Raw genomic sequence first — 18,529 nt, 5'->3', positions numbered from 1 at the left:
AGGGGCAACAGGGTTGAAAACCCTTAAGGGAAGCCTTGGGATGGATGTTGAGATGAGGTGATCTCAGAGCAACTGATCCTTAAATCAAAAAGAAGGCAGATACATCCATGCTCAAGGGAAAACATTAGTTTTGGAACAGCTAGGTAAGAGATGGAAGCCAACATGGACAAAATCACCAGAAAAAAAAATGAATAACACTTAATACTTGGCCCAATGGTCAAGTTTAAACTTCAAGACTGGACTGAAATTACAATCCATTCCAAAACAACAAATACATGTCAATCTTCTCTATGATACTTTGCAAACTCATCCAGTTTCTCTCCCAGTTTTTGTACTTTGCTTCTTGTTTAAGTCCTCTAAAATCTAGTCTGATCCTTCAGTCTCTACTTTCTTGTTCAAATAACGAGAGTCCTCCATAATGGTCACTGTCCCTCTGCAAATGTTTCACTTTGGCCATCTCACAGCTCCAGTCCGAACATCTCTTCAGCATACTGTGAGTCACAGCCTTCTTTAGGCCAGTCTGAGTTCTGAAATTTCCTCATGTGAGAATACTTAGATTCTAGCAGCAACAATAGCAGAGTGGTTACAATTAGGACATTACATTTGTAATGGAGCACAGTGGAGGTTGGCATCCACCAGCTCAGACTCGCACTGTACTAGTTCTCCACTGCCATTACTGAACTCATCAGCCCGGGTGTGCTGATAACCTAACACAGTGCTTTGGAGCCTTAAGGTAGGACTCAAGGATGCTTTGGATCACAGGTGTACCTATTGCTCAGGATTGTGGGTGCTCTGCACTGTGTGACGCTGCAAGGCCAGCAGAACATTTCTTCCAGTCACTGGTTTCTCTCTCTACATAGTGTCATCTCTCACACTTTGGTCTCCAGGCTGAAAGAAGTTCTGTGATTCCCTGACCATGCAGGAGATGGAGCAGCCTAGCACCCTCCAGTACAACTGAAGGGATGTAAGCCCACTTACAAGTTCTGATCTCTTACAGCCTCAAAATTCTGGGTGGGCATGGAATAGAAACATAGAATCATAGAATATTCTGGGGTGGAAGAGACCCACAAGGATCATCAAAGCCCAGCTTCTGACCCTGCACAGACCAAAGCCTAGAATCATACCATGTGTTTCAGAGTGTCATGAACTCCGTAAGGGTTAGAGCTGTGACCACTTTCCTGGGAAACCTCTTCAGTGTCCAATCACCCTCTGGGTGAAAAACCCTTCCTTAATATCCAAATTAAACCTCCCCTGAAACAGCTTCAGGCTGTTCCCTCAGGTCCTGTCCCCTCCTCATGAGAGAAGAGATCGGTGTCAGCCTCTACACTTCCCCTCATGAGAAGGTTGTAGACTGCTATGAGGTCTCCTCCCAGTATTGAAGAAGATCGAGGCATTTTCCTCTCCTGCCCAGCTACATAACCTGACAACACACAGGAACTGCTCTGGAGAAAGACAGTATTTTTGCTTAATGATGCATAGGTATTAGTTATGAGCCATGGAGGCTTGATCACTCTGGGAAGGGTGATCAGGTACAAGTACCTGAGTTGTTTTCAAGATTAACATAAGGTCATTGGTAGTAGGAAAAAAAAAAATTGCCTTCAAGTTGCTTTCACTTTCCTCTTACCTACTCCTCTCAGAAATACTGAAGATCATGCCTTGCTTCCAGCTGTGGTCAGATCTGGAAAATCTGGAATTGTGATTAAATTGTTATTAATTGTTCAGATACAGAGCTGCTATTATTTCAGAATCGCACTAATATCCAGGTGTGGAATTGGAAATTAACTTTCCACCCTTTTAGAAGAGCAATTCAGTTGTTGGGTAGTTGAATAACCTTTGCTTTACCTTGTAGTATAGGTGTTACAAGCTTCCCTGAATGAATTAAGAGCTCATTCAGTAGTTTACTAGCCATTTACAAGAACCTGTGGCATTGGTAGTGTCCTGTATCTCTTATGTCCTTTACTAACAGTACAGTATTTTAGGCATTGACCTCCATATATTGATCTAAAGCACAGGTTTTCCAAGTTTCATTCAAGCAGGCCACTAACAGGTAAGGCATGAGGACAGAGCTTAGACACTACCACTAACTAACATCTGTTTTCTTCTCCTACTATGTCTTATACAGATTAACTTAATTCTGTTGCTCCTGAATTTAATTTCAGTTGTTGTGCCTGCCCAGCAGTTCTATTACACTGAAAAAACCAAAAAAAATCACACAAGAGTCATCAGTGGAAGAGAAGCTGTCTTAGAATCTGTTCCTTGAACTTCTCTTCCCTCATTCTCCATAGTCAGCTAAGGAGTTCTCATTACCTATCCCCTTCTCTCCACTTCTCCATTTGCAGTGAAGCTCAATCCAGAGCTTAATCAATTAATCAACAATTAGCTCTGGCATATGCTGCCACAAGACTCTACCCAGAGACAGATGCAAGACCCAGCCCACCTCCCTTATTATCTCTTCTAGATAGCCTCGTATTGTGGTGTAGGACTGCTGGAGACAAGACTGCAGGTCCTATGGTCTCATGCAACCTCCTGATACTACAGCAAATTACACTAAGAATATATTCATGTGTAATTCATTTATTCTCCACAAACAGGCAAACTAGTTTGCCTAACTATGAAGTAGTTAGTAACTATGTTACTTCAAAATAGCAAAAAACCCTGCCCCCATAAAGTGTGGGAAATCATGAAATAGGTTTGAATCAGTGCAAAACATGGTTTGGCTTCTAGTTTAGACAAAGTTTTAGTAATTACTGTCACATATATCATTAGCTATGATATGAATGAAACATTAAAAGTATGGGATTATCAGTAAATAGGAACTGCAAGTCATACAGAAGAACCCAAGTTGAAATAAATGAGCCTCTTTTGTATTAGGAGGTTTATATAGAAAGAAGTAGGAGGAGATGAATACCTGGGGAAGCACATTTATTGTGTTCTTATGAAAGATTTGTATGACAAAATAATACAACAACCATGCAAGTAGTTCCAGTGTGCTGAAATGGGCATTTTCTATTTTCTCCCAAAGTTCATGGTAATTGTGGCTAAGACTAGTGACCCTAATTCTACGGTCTGCTGTTAAATCTGATTTAATGCAAGAAACTGTTTCAACATTGATCAATACCTGTGCATATGTTTGCTAGTAGAATCGTAGGGATGACAAATTTAATAAGCCACTTAGAATCTAGAAGATCTGTAGCTATTCCACAAAATTTAAAATAACCAAATAATACAATGATAAAATCCATGACAGATTTTTTTTTACTTACTCAGGTATCTAAAGATTAACTACACAAAGATGTTATAGTTAGTGCTTTTTGTGGTTTTTTTTTCTCTGTATTCATCTCAGACCCATGTTCTAGAATATTACATATCAGACTATTTCTTGTATGTTGACTGTTTAAAAAATAAAAACAATCCCAACCCCCCCCTAAAAACCAGCAAAGGAAAAGCTGATACTATAGGCACTGATGTTTGTTGAATTAACCATAATGACAGCAAAATTAAGGTAAAAACCATCATATTTCTGTTTGTGTACATTTTTTACCATTCATTCAAGGAAATATATAGATGATCCTTTGTGTTAACAAAGCATTTAACAATTGAAGTGTTTTTACTGCTCTGCTTTTTGTTTTCCAACTAATTAAAATTACCATATCTACTTTGTTATCTAGCATTCACATCAAATAGTGAGAAAACATATTACATAACCCTTCTAGTAAGCAAAATTACTTGCTACAGCTTCTTTTGCCATGTCATTAGAGTTTCTTATTTAAATTTGGAAAACACTTGTTCACAAATTTAAATTGCAATTAAGTCTTCAAAGGGATGAAATGGTAAGTAGAACAAAGGAACTGTCCAGACACTGCATTAGTGTCTTTGATCTTCTTTATAATGTAGTCTTAATGCCAGATATAGAGATTAAGGGGGAGAAAAGGGGGGCTAGAAGCATGTACTAAATAACTAAATTGATCAGAAAAAGCTAACAGAAGTTGCAAGGATTTCCATACCATTTTTTCCCACTACAAAGTTATTACTGGAAGATCAAAATAGGAAAATATGTTATCATTTAATTCATCTAGAAAACAAACTATTGCAGGAAGATCTTCCCTTCTGTGTCTGGTTCTAACTGTGGACAAGTCTGAACTTGTCATGAACTTGCTTAGGCTTGAGCCTAACAATTACATACAGCCTGCCACTCTCCTAAAGGACTTAGAACTGAAAAGATAAGGTTGATTTTGAAGTTATGATTGAAAAACAAACTCAGAGGCTGGATTCACTTTGGCTAAGATGCACAGGTGATGTAGACTAAAAATGTAATAAACATAACAGAAAAATGTAGGCTCTACTTTCTGCAACCATATGGGCTCAGTCTTCTTTTTGCTCTGAGTATGTTCCTTCAAAGAGAGAGATGGATGGAGAAGTGTCTTCATTCCTTCTCTCAACAGAGCTTTAGGCTGGCAGTAGTGTCAAGGATAGGGAGAGAGTACAGCTTTTGGGTATTCAAGAGCACTAGGATGTAGTCTAAAATCTCAGAGTAGGTGTCCCTGGTCATCCTGGAGCAGCTTATTACTGACTTTGTTAAAGCTTTGCCTTCCATCTCTTAACCCTTGCAAAGCCAAGCGGTAAGAAAATCTATCCATAGCTATGAGATAGATTGGCCGATTTCCAAACAAAGGAAAACTTTTATTTGGAGCCACTGGATAAACAGCCAGTTGTACTGTGCTGATTCTTTTGTCTGTTTTAGTATATAAAAAAAGAAATTATAAAAGAATCATACCTTGAGGATATCTCTACCTTTTTTTTCCCCCACAAACTGCTGACACAGCTGCCAATCTATGCCAGTGAAAACAGACAATCTACACACAAAAAACTGGCAGAAAAGAGACTCAACAGCTTGACCACTGCACCAAGAAACCATATACACTGATAAGGAGTTTGATAATCATGCCAAACATGGAAACATGATGAGAATAGCAATAACAGTTAAAAAATACATATTACTTACTTCAACCTAAGATTTCAACCTGGGAACTAATCTTCCAAGCAAAATAATTATCTCAAATATCCAGGAATGCAAGGATGACCTTGCACATTTTACCCTATAGCAAGATCTCTCTGTACAGAGTAATAATCCTGAATGCCTGGACAAGACAAGGGTAACATTTTCAAGCTGTAGCTATGGAAAAAAACAAAGCAAAACATTGTGAAATGTAACAGTTTAAAGACAGTAGAAGGTTCCTTCTGTTATGTCAAACTGAAAGTAATGACAGCACTGTACCATTCTCTGTGCTTTCTATTGATCATGTTGCATAACTTTCTGTGAAGTCAATGGTGAGAAAAAAAATGCCTCAAGTGGAAGAGATTCTTTTTCTTCAGGAAGAACAGTGGAAAAGAAGGAAAAAGATGGAGTCACAATAGAATAATAGGGAATGAGAAAGTGGATAACATTGCATCACAAAGGGGACTTGTTCTCTACAAATAAGGTACTCTAGAAACTGTAACACACAGCATAAAGCAAATTAAGGAATAATGCATATATAATCAAACTAGAGATAAAGTAATATAGGGGAAGATAAGAACTGACATGGAAATGCTGGCAGTCAGAGGTGGAAGTTGTCAGTCACATTTCTTAAACCCACCCTTTCATACTAAAAATACATGACAGTACATTTTTCTCATCTCTGAACAGAGAGGCACCTGGGGTCCCATCCTCAGCTGGCAGAAGTGACGGCAATACCATCATTTGTATAATTAAGATCATGCATCTGCTTCACTGAATCAGAATCGCTGAAACTTAATGGCAGGATTTAATAACCTTTCTCTCCTAAGAATGAATCAGTTTATTGTACTTTTCTAAAGCCAGGTGCAAAAGAATATAATTAGATAGCAATCTAACTGCAGTATAATTAAACTCAAAAGCCTCCTCAATTAACTTCCAACAATGTATCTGTACTACAAGAAGTAATAAAATTATATTTTTTTAATTACAAAAGAAATTCTTCATGTAGTCATATTTAGTGTCCTTTAGATCAAAAACACATAACTAACAAGATCTTTAAAAGTGTAATTTAAAAATGAGCAAAATCATGCTGCAGCCAGCAGGTTGCCTGCTTTTCTCACACCCCCTTTCAGCTATTTCAACATGTAAGACAGATGTGTCACTTTTGGTCCTGTAAATGTACTAGAGAAAATACACAGGAAACAATTATACTTAGGTGCATGATAGATTCTGTATCTTCTTCAGGCTCAAATTCATTTTTTCCATTGTTTCAACACAGAATAAATGTCTCTATATTGTTACATAGACTAATGTTCACATTTAGGAATGCTGGAAGAAAAGGGACAAATGATCTTTCCCCTCTGTGATCAATCTCTCATACTGGGAGAGTAAAGATCACAGTTTTAAAGGACCAGGACTGCCTTATTGCATACTGTTTGGCACAAAAGATCCGTGATCTGTGACTAAGCTTTGTAGGCAGCAAAATTATAAATTAGCAACAATAAATCTTAAAACAGTTTGAGTGGGAAGGGACCTAAAAGATCACCTAGTTCCAACCCCTTCCATTAGACCAGGTTGCTCAAAGCCCCATCCAAGCAGGCCTTAAGCACTTCTAAGGATGGGGCATTCCCAACTTCTCTGGGTAACCTCTTCTTTTGTCTCACTACCCTCACTGTAAATAATTTCTTTGTAGTATGAAATCTAAACCTGCTCTGTCAGTTTAAAGCCATTTCCCCTTGTCCTGCCACTGCATGCCCTTGAAAGAAGTCCCTCCAGTTCTCTTGTAGACCGCTTCAGGTATTGGAAGGTGCTGTAAGATCTTCTCGAAGCCTTTTCTTAACTAACTCTCTCAACCTGCTGTCTTAGAACAGGTTCTCCAGCTCTCTCATTATCTCTATGGCCCTCCATGCCTTTTTTAAGAGGCCCCAGAGCTGACATCATTCCCTAAGTTGGGAGAAAGGTACAATTTCTTCCCCCAGAGTTTTTCCTAATTTTTATGTTACATTATGTAAAAGCTCATGGCCACCAAAATGAGGCACTGAATCAAACACTTCTCAGAGCAGATATGTCTTGTGTGTTGTGCCCTTCTTCCTCCCAGCCCCCCATTTTTTAAGCACCACCTGCTTCACCCCATAATCCTTTCAGACTAGCTACTTTGCACTGGTCCACATTTGCCTTCCTAACAGGGTGGGGGGAGTGGGGAGGAGGGTTGTGTCATATGACAGTCGAAACTTCCCCTAGTCTTCCCTAAATAAACTTGACCTACTCTTGGACGCATCTACCTACAACACAATTTATTTAAAGCCAATAAAAACAAAGCTCATTTATATTCATATTATTTGAAAACAACACATTTTAACAGAGACAACAGCCATATTCTGTTGCACAGGCTCTCTACTCAAGATGAGACAATTTTTTATTTTTTAAAGGAAATAGTCCAAATATATTGACAAACAGCTCACTTGAGTGCCACGCCACCTCCTGCAGATACACTGCTTTTCAGCCAGGATATCTTGCTGCAATGGTTTGCTCTGATAAACCTGGAATTGGGAATTAGTGTAACAGTCATTCTCCGCACACAGGCCACACAAAACACTTCTCAGTCAGAATAGCACCATCCATCTGGGCCTGTCCACCACCAAGTTTCACTTTTTTTTCCCCACGAGCTTTTTTGCCAGCATCCTGAGGTGTGAAATGAAGCACTTACTATTCTGCTTCTAGTGTTAAGCTCCACTTTAAGGCCTTCAGAGTTCTTGGAATCATTAACTTTGCGGCTTTGCCCACACAAAGAAATGTGTTTGTTTAGTGGGGCTCTGAGTGGAGGCCCCTGGGGTTTAGGGCCCTGGCTATCTGTGTAGAAACAGGAGGCATGCCCCATGCATCCTAGTGACACGAAGACAGTGCTTCAGGAAGAGGGGCTATTTATGGGACCAGGTGACAGAGACTGGCGCATCCAGCCGCACCATACAGCCTCAATCTTTGAGGTCCCCAATTCACCCTCAAATACCAGCAGAAAATGGCAGCTGACACAGGCAGAATTTGGGCTTTTTTTTTTTTCCCTGAAGATCATCTGGGAAGATAAGCCCTGAACCAAAGAGGGTGAGCTTCTACGGCAGCTGCTGTGGGCACAGGCAATGGCAAGCCAATGGGCAAGAGAAGGATGGGGTTTAGCTAAGTACATGGCAAGAGTTGCCATGCCGCTGAGGTTGCATTTGACCACGCTCAAGTGGCAAGAATATCATTCACACCTCCAATCTAGAATCTTTACAGATCACCCAGTGTGAAATAATGTCTATTTTAACTTCAGCACCTTAAGAAAGTCTAGAAAATGAGCACAAGACAGCCCTCATCTTCTCTTCACTCTTCTACTAGCTTAAGTAATAATATTTTCCTGAGGAACTTGTTGCAAGAGGGACATAACACAACGTACTTTTCTGAAATAAACCAGAACTACTTGCCTCCCTGCTAATAGCTTTCATTCACATCTTCATACCTACTCAACTTAAGTGTTAAATTTTTTTTCTCTTCTTACTCTCCCCATCCTTGACTCCCACGCACAGCACATAACCAGGACCAAAATACTGCCGCTCCCTTTTCAGGATATGTCCATGCTCCATATTTCTGTGCAGAACTGGACACAACTGAGTAACCTTCTAATTCTGGATCTAGGTCTAAATCTGGTTCCTATCTTTGAGCCTCTTCTAAATGGGTAAAAACTACTATCATTACATACTCTTCTCTATTCCTTGTTCTTACTGCAGGCTTCATCTATATTGCTGATTATCTATGCTTCTCTGTTTTCTGAAGCAATTTAAAACCAAGAGAACACATTTTCCCCCCACCTGTAGTATTTGACTTGCAGTTTCCTGGTAAAATCTGCTATTTAGCTCTGCAAAGACCTTATTTAAGTCTTCAAGTCTGCATTGTGATTCAGTTTATATGAATGCCTGAATGACATTATTCAGCAGCCTTTTTTTTTTTTAATCAGACAGGCTATTCAAGTAATTGCTCCTTGTTCACTGTCATCTTTTCTTTGCTATCAAGAGCTCTGAACCACCTATCTCACTACATGACTAAAGGATTTTCTCTTGCAAGAGCACATGGCCCAACTGGTTCTTCGTATCCACATAATAGTGCACAGCACTGGTTAGGTAATGACATGGCAAACATTATTTTCTCTGATTATGACTTTGATTCCTTCCTCCCACAATAATAAGTTAATAGCTGCCATCTACCTAAAATACTTTGAGCACAAGATAATCTTCTGTTCCTGGCATAATTGCCCTTCCAGCTCTGTAATGTACATATATTTCACTTGTCTCCAAGAAAAATCTGGATGTGTTTAAATACAACTATCTCTGATCACTTTAAAATGAAATTTTAGCCTGCAACAGCCCATCATGCACCAGAGAAAGAATATCAAGTATCTAAGGCCTTCAGAAGACCTTCTAACTAGACACATTTGGCCTGTATCATCCTCTAAAAACCTTAGTGTGACCTGAAGTCTACTCTGTGCATCTAAGAACATTTTAATTCAAGTGAGAAACATAGAAAGAGGAATTATAGGATAGGATAAGCACCTAAAATGCCTTAGCCAATATCAGCATGACAAGATACTACTAAATTCACCTAAAGCACAATGAAAACAGATATTCTGAGGTAACTGTGCAGAAGTATTTTAAAACTCTTAGAGAGTGATAAGCCACTTTTTTTGTAACCACAAACCTGCATCACCTTAGTCCCACCCAGGTGGCAAGGCAATTTCTTGGTGAGGAAACTGGTGAAAAGACAGTTGAACAAACAGGTAAGCAGAGAAAAACCTAACTCTTTACTGAAGAAGCAAACACAGAAAGCATTACCTCTCTTCAGCTACCACTTACAAATATCTACAGCATATTAATCATACAGATCTTTAAATTAATATCATATGTAGTTTTAAATTATGCTTCATTTACAATTTATACGTTAGTAACTGTAATTATTAGGCAATTATTAAATGCAATTTGAAAGCATGGCACAGGTACAAAATAGAGACAACTTGAATGACTAAGGAGGAAGGGTGTTTGACAAATTAATGCAAAGCTTAGAGAAAAATCAGACTGTATAAATGCTAAAAAAAAAATCCAGAAAGAATGGTTTGCAATAGAGGAAGAAACAGATTGGAGAGGATCTGGTCCTAACAACTTCATTGATCAGCAAACAAAAGTAGCTTGTTCAGCAAGAAAGCACATGAAAATAAACTGCGCTGCCTGTTATGTAAACACTTTGTGCAAACACTTTTCACTGGGAAAATCAACACCATATCTATAGGCACTTCACACTTGTATGAATATCAAAAGTATTTTCTAAGTGTAGCTTTAGATCTCTCTCTGCCTAAAGCACCACTAGTGTTCTAGTTTCTGTGTACTCTTATTATGTTCTTGGTGGACGGCAAGGATAACTGCTGGCTAAAGTACATTAGTGGTGAGAGCAGGACAGCTTTAGAGAAACCAAACCCTAGAAGACCAACAGAAAAAGCCCCAAAAGTGTGCATTCTTCCTGGTAGCCTTTCTTGCTTCAGAAGGAACTGACTGCTCAAGACATATCATTGCCTTCCATTTCTGGAAATGACACAAGTCATTAGACCTCCTTCTGTTCTTTATACCCCCAGCCTAGTTCTCTCAGCTCCCTGGATTCTCCTTCAGTGACTAGAAATGCAAAAATGTAAAAAAAAAAAAAAAAAAAAAAAATAAAATAAAATAAAATAAAATAAAATAAAATCCAACAACTGGATCTCTGACTACATAGCTCCTAAGCATCTGAAAGCCCATTAGTTGGAGAGTAGACTAAATGAAAGAAGCTCTTTTATTGGGATACACACACACATAATGATGGCTTTTCTTTTTCTCTGTAAATATGTCTTTATAAATTTTACTGCTGTATTATTATTTGTTTGCTGTGAAAGATTGGGGCTTTACCTACAAGAATGAGATATTTTTCAACAATCAGCTTACATACGAAAACATGACAGGTAATGTGAAGAGAAACAGAAATTCCTGGTATTTTATGCAACTATTTGCAGTGGAATTTTTCTTGTCTGCTTGGGGATCCACTAGTAGGTTTTTCACTTCACCATGACATTAGCCACATGCCATTAATATATGCACAATAAAATTTTGCTGGAATAAGTAACAAAGGATCAAAAAGTTCAAGAAATCTTACACAGAAGTAGTTAATTACAAGAGCAGCTTTTTAGGAGCCCTTTTTATCATCTGGTGATTTTAAATCCTAAAAGCACAGAAAAGGTAAAATATACCCAAGTGGGAGAGGGAAAATTGAAGACACTGCAGAGCTTTATCATCATGGTAGAATGGCACTTCAGGAAGTATCACTTTGTAGATGTTGCATTCTTGCACTTGTTTTACACTTTTCGATAAGAACATTTGCAACAAGATCCTCACTGCTGTCATTCTATTTCTTTGTATGGAGTGAAAGAGGGACTGAGAGATAGCACAAGAGAAAGAAAAGGGAGATTCACTGCTCAAGTACAATACAAGCATTTGCTAAATATGTGGTTTGCAATTACTCACCTGCAACACTTAACCACATCATGGATACAAAAGTATAATCATGATTGATATGATTTTGATCCATGGACCTCAAAGATGGCTAAGTAATATGACCTCTGTCCTAAAGAATGAAACAAATCCACTTAACATAGTTTTGAAGGATTTTAAAGAAGGTCAGTGTGACATGATACTAAAATCCTTATTTGTCATATTTCCCTTCTCACCATTTCTCATACAAGATGGGTTTAGAGCATGCAGCAGCCAAAAAGCCCAGTTTAGACAACAGTGATATGACTATAGCATACTATATATATAAAATCGGGTATGGAAATGCATGTGCATGGAAATGCACATTGCAACTGTGCATTTCCATGAGATACAAGTAAAATCAGATAAAACTAGCCTGCTCAGATTTCATTTTTATTTATTACCTCAAGAGGTATTTTCTAATTAGAAAGTAAGAATTCATTCTACCCTGAAAACACTTTCCAAGTCAAGGGTTGAGTACATTCTTTCTAAATCCGAATTCCAGGATTGCGCTAAAACAAGCTCCCAATTGATACATAAATTTTTAAATATGGCAACATTCCTTCAAACCCTCTGCAATCTTCAGTTAAGGTTGTGCCGCATACTTCAAGCAGCACATGATAAACAAAGTACCTCAAAAGTTCCACACATTTCTCTTCTGTACTAGTCAGTGAGGCACGTCAGGACAGCATCAGCATACTCATCTTTCTACTAACACATTTTAGTACACAGAGCACACTCAGAGATTGTACTTGTGCTGCTTTCTAGGGCTCATACCATCAGACCTGTGAAAATAAGACACAGGAGAAAAAAATAGAGCAAGAATTTTAAAACATGATTTTCGGTTAGATGTCTTTGTTTTAGCATGTTCTACATTTTGTTTTAGCATGTTCTACATTTTATGTCCTCATGGCTGCAAAACTGTCAAAGTTAAAAATACTTGTAAGATTGGTCCTAGATTCTAGATGAGGTCTCTTTTTTTATATCTCATTTCTGAATCCCACAGTACACTATTTTCAGATCTCAGGTGTAGCATGAAGCCACTCAAATTTTCTCAGCCTCAGCAAACTGAATGTCAACCCGTGACAAGAGTCATGAAGCTGAAAACAACACAGGTACAAAAATGTAAGAGAAGCACTGCATTTGATTTCAGACATTTACTTACTTAAAATCTGATATACCAAATAACTCCTTTCACACATGCATTTTCTCTCCTTGTAGTATAAAAAGCATGAAAGAGCTATTATTTCAAGCTTTGTGCACAGTTGTTAAATATCTGAGAATCCTATCGTAAATTACAACCCTGCCTTTTTCTCTTGACCTTTTTTCCACATGTGATCTTACTAACACAGCAGCTGAAACTTCCATCATGCAGTGAAATAAGCATGGCTGGTTCAATTACTCCAATATCCTCTCGCCCCTTTGCAAAGTCCTCTCTCCTGCTTTCCCTTGTGGGGCAATGTTGAGTTCTAGTAAGCAGTACAGAGACAGCACAAACCCCTGGATAACTACAGTGAATCCTGATGCCTCAAAAAGCATAGGTGGACAGGCAGTTCTCATAAAACAGTTACACTAAATCAGCTCCAAATCAGTAGTTGTATTCTGTCCTTATGGAAAAGGTGAACAAAACAGTCAGTGCTCCTTGGTGAAGCACCAGACTCAAACATGAGGATAGGGAAGATGCTGCCCTCTCCAGCATGACACTGCTTTGGTTGATGGCTACAGCACTCCTGCTGCAGGGAGATAGCTTCACCGTGTGTTCCCTATCCCTACCTTCCCCCTGCAAGACTGACTCTATCCAGATTCCTGTCTGGATTAGTAGCCACATGAGTAGCTAGGAGAGAGAATGCTGACCAAGCTGCCAACGCCATTTTGGCAAGTCTTGTACACTGTATCAAGTGAGAGATAAGCGCTGTCCCCACTGCCTCCCACCACGGAGAATTCAGACCACCTGACTGGTGCCACTGTGGCAGGGAGAGGGCACTGGGCTAATGCATGACATCCGATGACATTCCTCTGATCACAAGCTCCACTCAAACGCACATGCCAAGGTGCTGCCTCTCTGCCCTGTTACACAGGACAGATGCAGCTGGCTTGAGGATCCCAGAAGGAGCATGCCAGCTGCACGCGGCAGAGGGAAAAAGTGAGGTGCTGCAAGCCTATGAGATAAGGCCTCGAGGAGGAGTCATCCAACATCTGAACTAAACACAGCCCTCACCACAATACCTGACAGGGGTGAGTGTAGCCACTGCAAGCTATTATGGCTACAACAAATAACTGGCTGAAGATGCAGAACATCTGTCGGGAACAGCTCCAAGGAGAATTGCCAGAATTGCCAGAGTCATGCCTCAAAAACCCCTTCAGAGGCCAGGAGTGCAAGCAGCTGGCTGAGCTACCTGTGTATGTAAAAAGGGAGCAGAAAGCTGCACATCAAAGCCTTTTATCAGAGTAAGAATCAAGAGAGGATGTGACAGACACAGAGGATACAACTATATCTGGACGCATGAAGAAATGGAGAATTATTGCAAAAAGAGAGAAATATGTAATGAGCAAAGCTCCAGTGTTAAAAACGGGGATTCTCAGATGAGAGACAGAGTAAGACATCCATGGTACTGTCATTATTACAGGACATTCACAGTTTTAAACTGGAAAGCAGGACTACATGTGATAGTCAGTTAATCTGGATCTGGAGTAGAATGAGTATAGTGAGAGGCACATACACAGTTTGGATCTTCCTCCCTTTCAAAGAGAAACACTGTTCTTCAGATTTCCAAACTTGTCACTTGAGAAATGACTGGCAGCCATAGGAAAGAAAACAAATATGCTCTTACGAAATTTTTAGCACCTAGTACAAGCCTAGCTGGTGTGCTCCCGGATCAGCTCTTCCATTAAGAACAAAGAGTAATCAAAGAGAAAAACACCCAGAGGCTTAAAGTTCAGATAAAGTATTTTTTTAATTATTACACATATTAATTTGTTGACATGGAACATGTGACTATTTCTTTTCAAAATAATTTTAACATTAATTACTATTACCCTCTGATTGGTCTTATCTAGTTCATCTACATGAATGATGCCAGACACATTCAATATGTTCAAGTATAAGTAATTCTGTTTCAGTCCATGAACTCTCTCTACTACGATAAAGTAAATATCAGAGCAGTTCATTTTCACAGTCCTGGCGCGTGGACAGATACTACCTTGTGCCTTGAACCCCCCAGAAACTCGTGCAATGTAGCTGTAAGATCTGCCCAGTACCTTGATACATTTACACATAATGCTTTTCTTTTGTCCACAGTTGCATTAAGACTCATTAAGTTAACTCATGCTGCTATGTGAAAATGCTGACAAAAATTATTTTTCTGCTCTGAAGAAATCTGTTTTTTATACTTGCATGCATTCCTTGAATATAAAATTTGTCTACTCAGGCATAGCCTGCCTTAAGGACAATATAAAATGGCACAGACAACACAATTATGTCTTTGAATGCATAGCTTTATCTTTTCAGTTGGAATACAATACCCCAGCAGAGCACACTGGAACAAACCATTCAGGATTCATTTCTCTCTGGGCATCTGAAAGTTCTTTAGAAGCAATTAATAAACTCATTCAAATGTATACACATTTCTCCTGCTGCTTAAGGAGATATTGGAAGTAAAGCAGTTTTTCAAGGAAATTACTACTGTTTTGTTAGTAAAGTGCTATAACTGTTCTCTGCAAAATGCGTAACTGGGATTGAAAAATTCAGACTTCTGGCCAGGGCTTAGATGTACTCAACTGAATTTGACAGCATTGGACACATACAGGTTGGATTCTTTTTGCCAGCAAGGCTCCATAACTGCAGTAGCATGCACTAAATTAAGTCTAGAAGGAAAGGGAGGGTAAAAACAAAGGTTTTCTGGCATGCAAATACCGACCACAAAAAATCTGGGATTGTACTGCTAGTTTATCAAAGCAATACTCTTTTTTTTTCTTTCTTTTTTTCTTAATGGGAGATTGTTCTGAGAGATTACAGAAAAAAAAAAACCACACAGGGGTGAAAAACCAAAGGAAAAAGTGACTCAAGACAGGTAAAATTTTACATTCTCTCACTAGCCAATAGTCATCCAGAAGAAGAATTCATTCAAGACCTGGGGAAGTAACAGAGCTGCTGACCCAAATATACATTAGCAAAACACATTTATTGACCTAAATTTTTAACACACTGAGAACATGTGTGTTTACTTATCTTACTAGTCAGAAAAGGCAAAAGATTCACACGTACATACACCATTATCCAGAAACTGATACTGTTTTCCATCAGCTCTACAAAACAAGAAATTATCCAAATTCTGTATCATATGGAGGTCCTGTTTAATGAACAGGAGCCCCCATCATAGTAGCTATACAGATGTATTCAGAAAATTACTTAAATAACAGTCTTATGCTGTAGTCTTAATACTGACTTCTAAAAATCCCGAGATCTATTTATTTCAGCAGGCAGCTTCAGCCATGCGTCCATTGGGACAGCACACGGACAACACTTGCCAGAAAGGCTCTCATTCACAAGCATCATGAACTCAAATTTTCCACTGTATTCCTTTACATACAAACACATTTGCAGCCAACATTGCCTCTTTTAAGTGTATTTGTTCAAGGCAGATTTTAACTGCCTGACTAGGAATTAAGGAATTAAGAAGCCTATTTTTTTCTGTCAGTTTCAATGAGCATATGCTTATTTCATCTCCATGTTTTACAGATGACATAAACCGTTTCCTAAACATTCTGATTTTGCAGAAATATTTGTACCACCAGCTTAGTCCTGTGTGACAAAGCCATGAGGTTCTTTAGAAAACAGAAGCAAGATTATAAAGGTGAGCAAGACCTGTCTGCGCTAAATCTCTTTGGCTGACACAAACATCATTTGTAACTCGCACGAAAAGTTTCTTTTCTTGTTCGGACACCAATTAACTTTCTCCAGAGAGAGAGATGAACAGCTAAGTAAGTCGTAACTGTTGCAATAGAAAATGCTCACTTTAAGTGAATGAATGCCGCGTTTGCAGAGCTGCAGAAATATTTCAGCGGATCGAATTTTAAGCGGCTCTCGGTGGATCCAGAGCTCTGCTGGAAGCCGACTCCCAGGGTCTCAGATGCTGGAGGCCGCTCCCGCACTCCGGCTGCCTCAGGACAGGGTGGCGATGCCGGCTCCGGCCGCACCGTCCCGTTCGTCCCCGGGAGGCAGCGGCTGCAGCCCGACCGGGGCAGGGGGACACACAGCGGGGCAGGACACACAGACACCTCACCCAACCAACAAACCTCGACGGCACTAACTCAACACAGCTATCAGCCAGCTACCTGACCGCGAAACATGCCAGCCACAAGGAAAGCCAAGGGGCTGCCGGCTCGGGGTGCAGGACGGGGCGCGGGCCGTGCCGCGCTCCTCGGCCGAGCCTGGGGCTGCCGCAGGCGGTGGGCACCGGGCAGCGCTCACGGCCACCGCTCACCGCGCTCCCCTCACCGGCCCCAGCCGCCGCCCGCGCTCCCCTCGGGCTCTCCCCGCCCCGGTTCGCGCTGTCCCCGCGCCGGCACGGCCCTCCCCGAGGGATGAGCGCAGCTCCGGGAGGCAGGGACGGGACGCCCGCGCCGCCCCGGAGGACTCTGTCCCGACGAGACTCACCGCGTGCCTGCGGCTCCATGGCAGCGCGAGCTCAGCCGTGCGTGCGGGGCGGCGCGGAGCGGAGCGGAGCCCGCTCGCAGCCCGGCTCGGGCGGCGCTGACAGCCGGGGCCGCGCCGCCACCGCCCCCCGCCACCGCCCCCGCGCCGCCGCCCCGCCGCGCCCCCTCGCGGCCAGGCCCGGGCGGCGCCGCTCCGGCCCAGCCGCGTGCCCGCGGCCCCCTCGCCCCGCACAAGGCCCCGTCCGGGCCGGCCCCTCGGCGCCCCCGCTGTTCCTCGCCGTGTCCACCGCAGCACACCTCCGGCTGTGCCCCGCTGAGGGAGGCACTCGGCACTGCCCCCCGGGGGAAGCCAGGAGCCGCAAGGCACCGGCGGCACGGGCTCCCCGCCGGAGCGGAGGCGTAGCTGGTGTGTCAGGGCATAGTGGAGCGGTCTAGGTGAACGAGTTCATGGCTTATCTGAGTACCTGTGCGTGTCAAGTTCTGCTTCTACCTCCTATGGTAGAAGCATGGGAACACATCAAAATAATGACAGAGCCCACGCTATCATGTATTATAGCCATGATATTTTCTGAAAAATCATTTTGGCAGGATTTTTCTCCTGAGAAGCTGAGGAGCCTCAGGAAAGAAATGCAAACAATAACTATCAGCTGCCGTGGAATGCAACAGGTGCATTGGGGCATGTTGGATATTTCTAACTATGGCCAGTCACAGTCAGCTGGCTCGGACTCTCTGAGAGTCACCAGCTTTTCTTATCACTCCTCTCCTGTCCTTTCTAGCCTTCTGATGGATCCTTTTCTCTCTATTCTTTTAGTATAGTTTTAGTATATAATTTTAATATAATATATAGCATAATATAATAAATCAACCTTCTGAAACATGGAGTCAAGATTCTCATCTCTTCACTCATCCTGGCACCCTGGAACACAACCATAATGTACACTTAGAAGCTTAAGTTAAAACTGTATTTTTTCCCAGCACATAGGTCAGTATCCTGCTATTACTGTGTGGCATTACCACACACAGTTCACACTGCAGCACTGATTTACTCTGGGTTTGTTCGTGCCAACATAACTTCCACACTTTGTTACCAATCCACATTAACTTCACTCCTGGAAGGGTCCGGAATATTGTTTTAGCAAGGCTGCCTTCTCCATGGCTGATTATCCACATATTTATCAGTCAGACACTGTATCTAATTTGAGTGTATGATACTACTGAATGCATCCAGGGTACATTGAGGACGCATAGCTTCTCAAAGCCTGTACTACTAAAAATTACAAAGCTAGACAGTAAGGGCAGATGA

At 41.0% G+C, this 18,529-nt stretch overlaps 1 protein-coding gene across 5 annotated transcripts in view; it reads right to left on the bottom strand.

Moving 5' to 3' along the window:
* Nucleotides 1–17,388, bottom strand: part of TPD52L1 (TPD52 like 1) — a 50,031-nt gene extending 32,643 nt beyond the window's left edge. For 2 of the 5 annotated variants that reach the window (XM_064413067.1, XM_064413071.1), the window contains exons 1-2: nt 12,205–12,344; nt 1,625–1,687 (exon numbers count right to left, since the gene is read on the bottom strand). Coding sequence is in view for 1 of the 5 variants with exons in the window: in XM_064413068.1 (XP_064269138.1) it covers nt 17,228–17,246 (19 nt within the window). In the remaining 4 variants the exon portion in view is untranslated. Of the gene's footprint in view, nt 1–1,624; nt 1,688–12,204; nt 12,356–17,227 lie in introns of those variants that run through there. The other 3 variants (XM_064413070.1, XM_064413069.1, XM_064413068.1) reach the window with 3 other exon arrangements.
* Nucleotides 17,389–18,529: the final 1,141 nt, after the last annotated feature.

This window comes from Passer domesticus, chromosome 3 (assembly GCF_036417665.1).
Source record: "Passer domesticus isolate bPasDom1 chromosome 3, bPasDom1.hap1, whole genome shotgun sequence".
Lineage (NCBI taxonomy): Eukaryota > Metazoa > Chordata > Aves > Passeriformes > Passeridae > Passer > Passer domesticus.
This window is presented reverse-complemented; position numbering and strand designations above follow the sequence as displayed.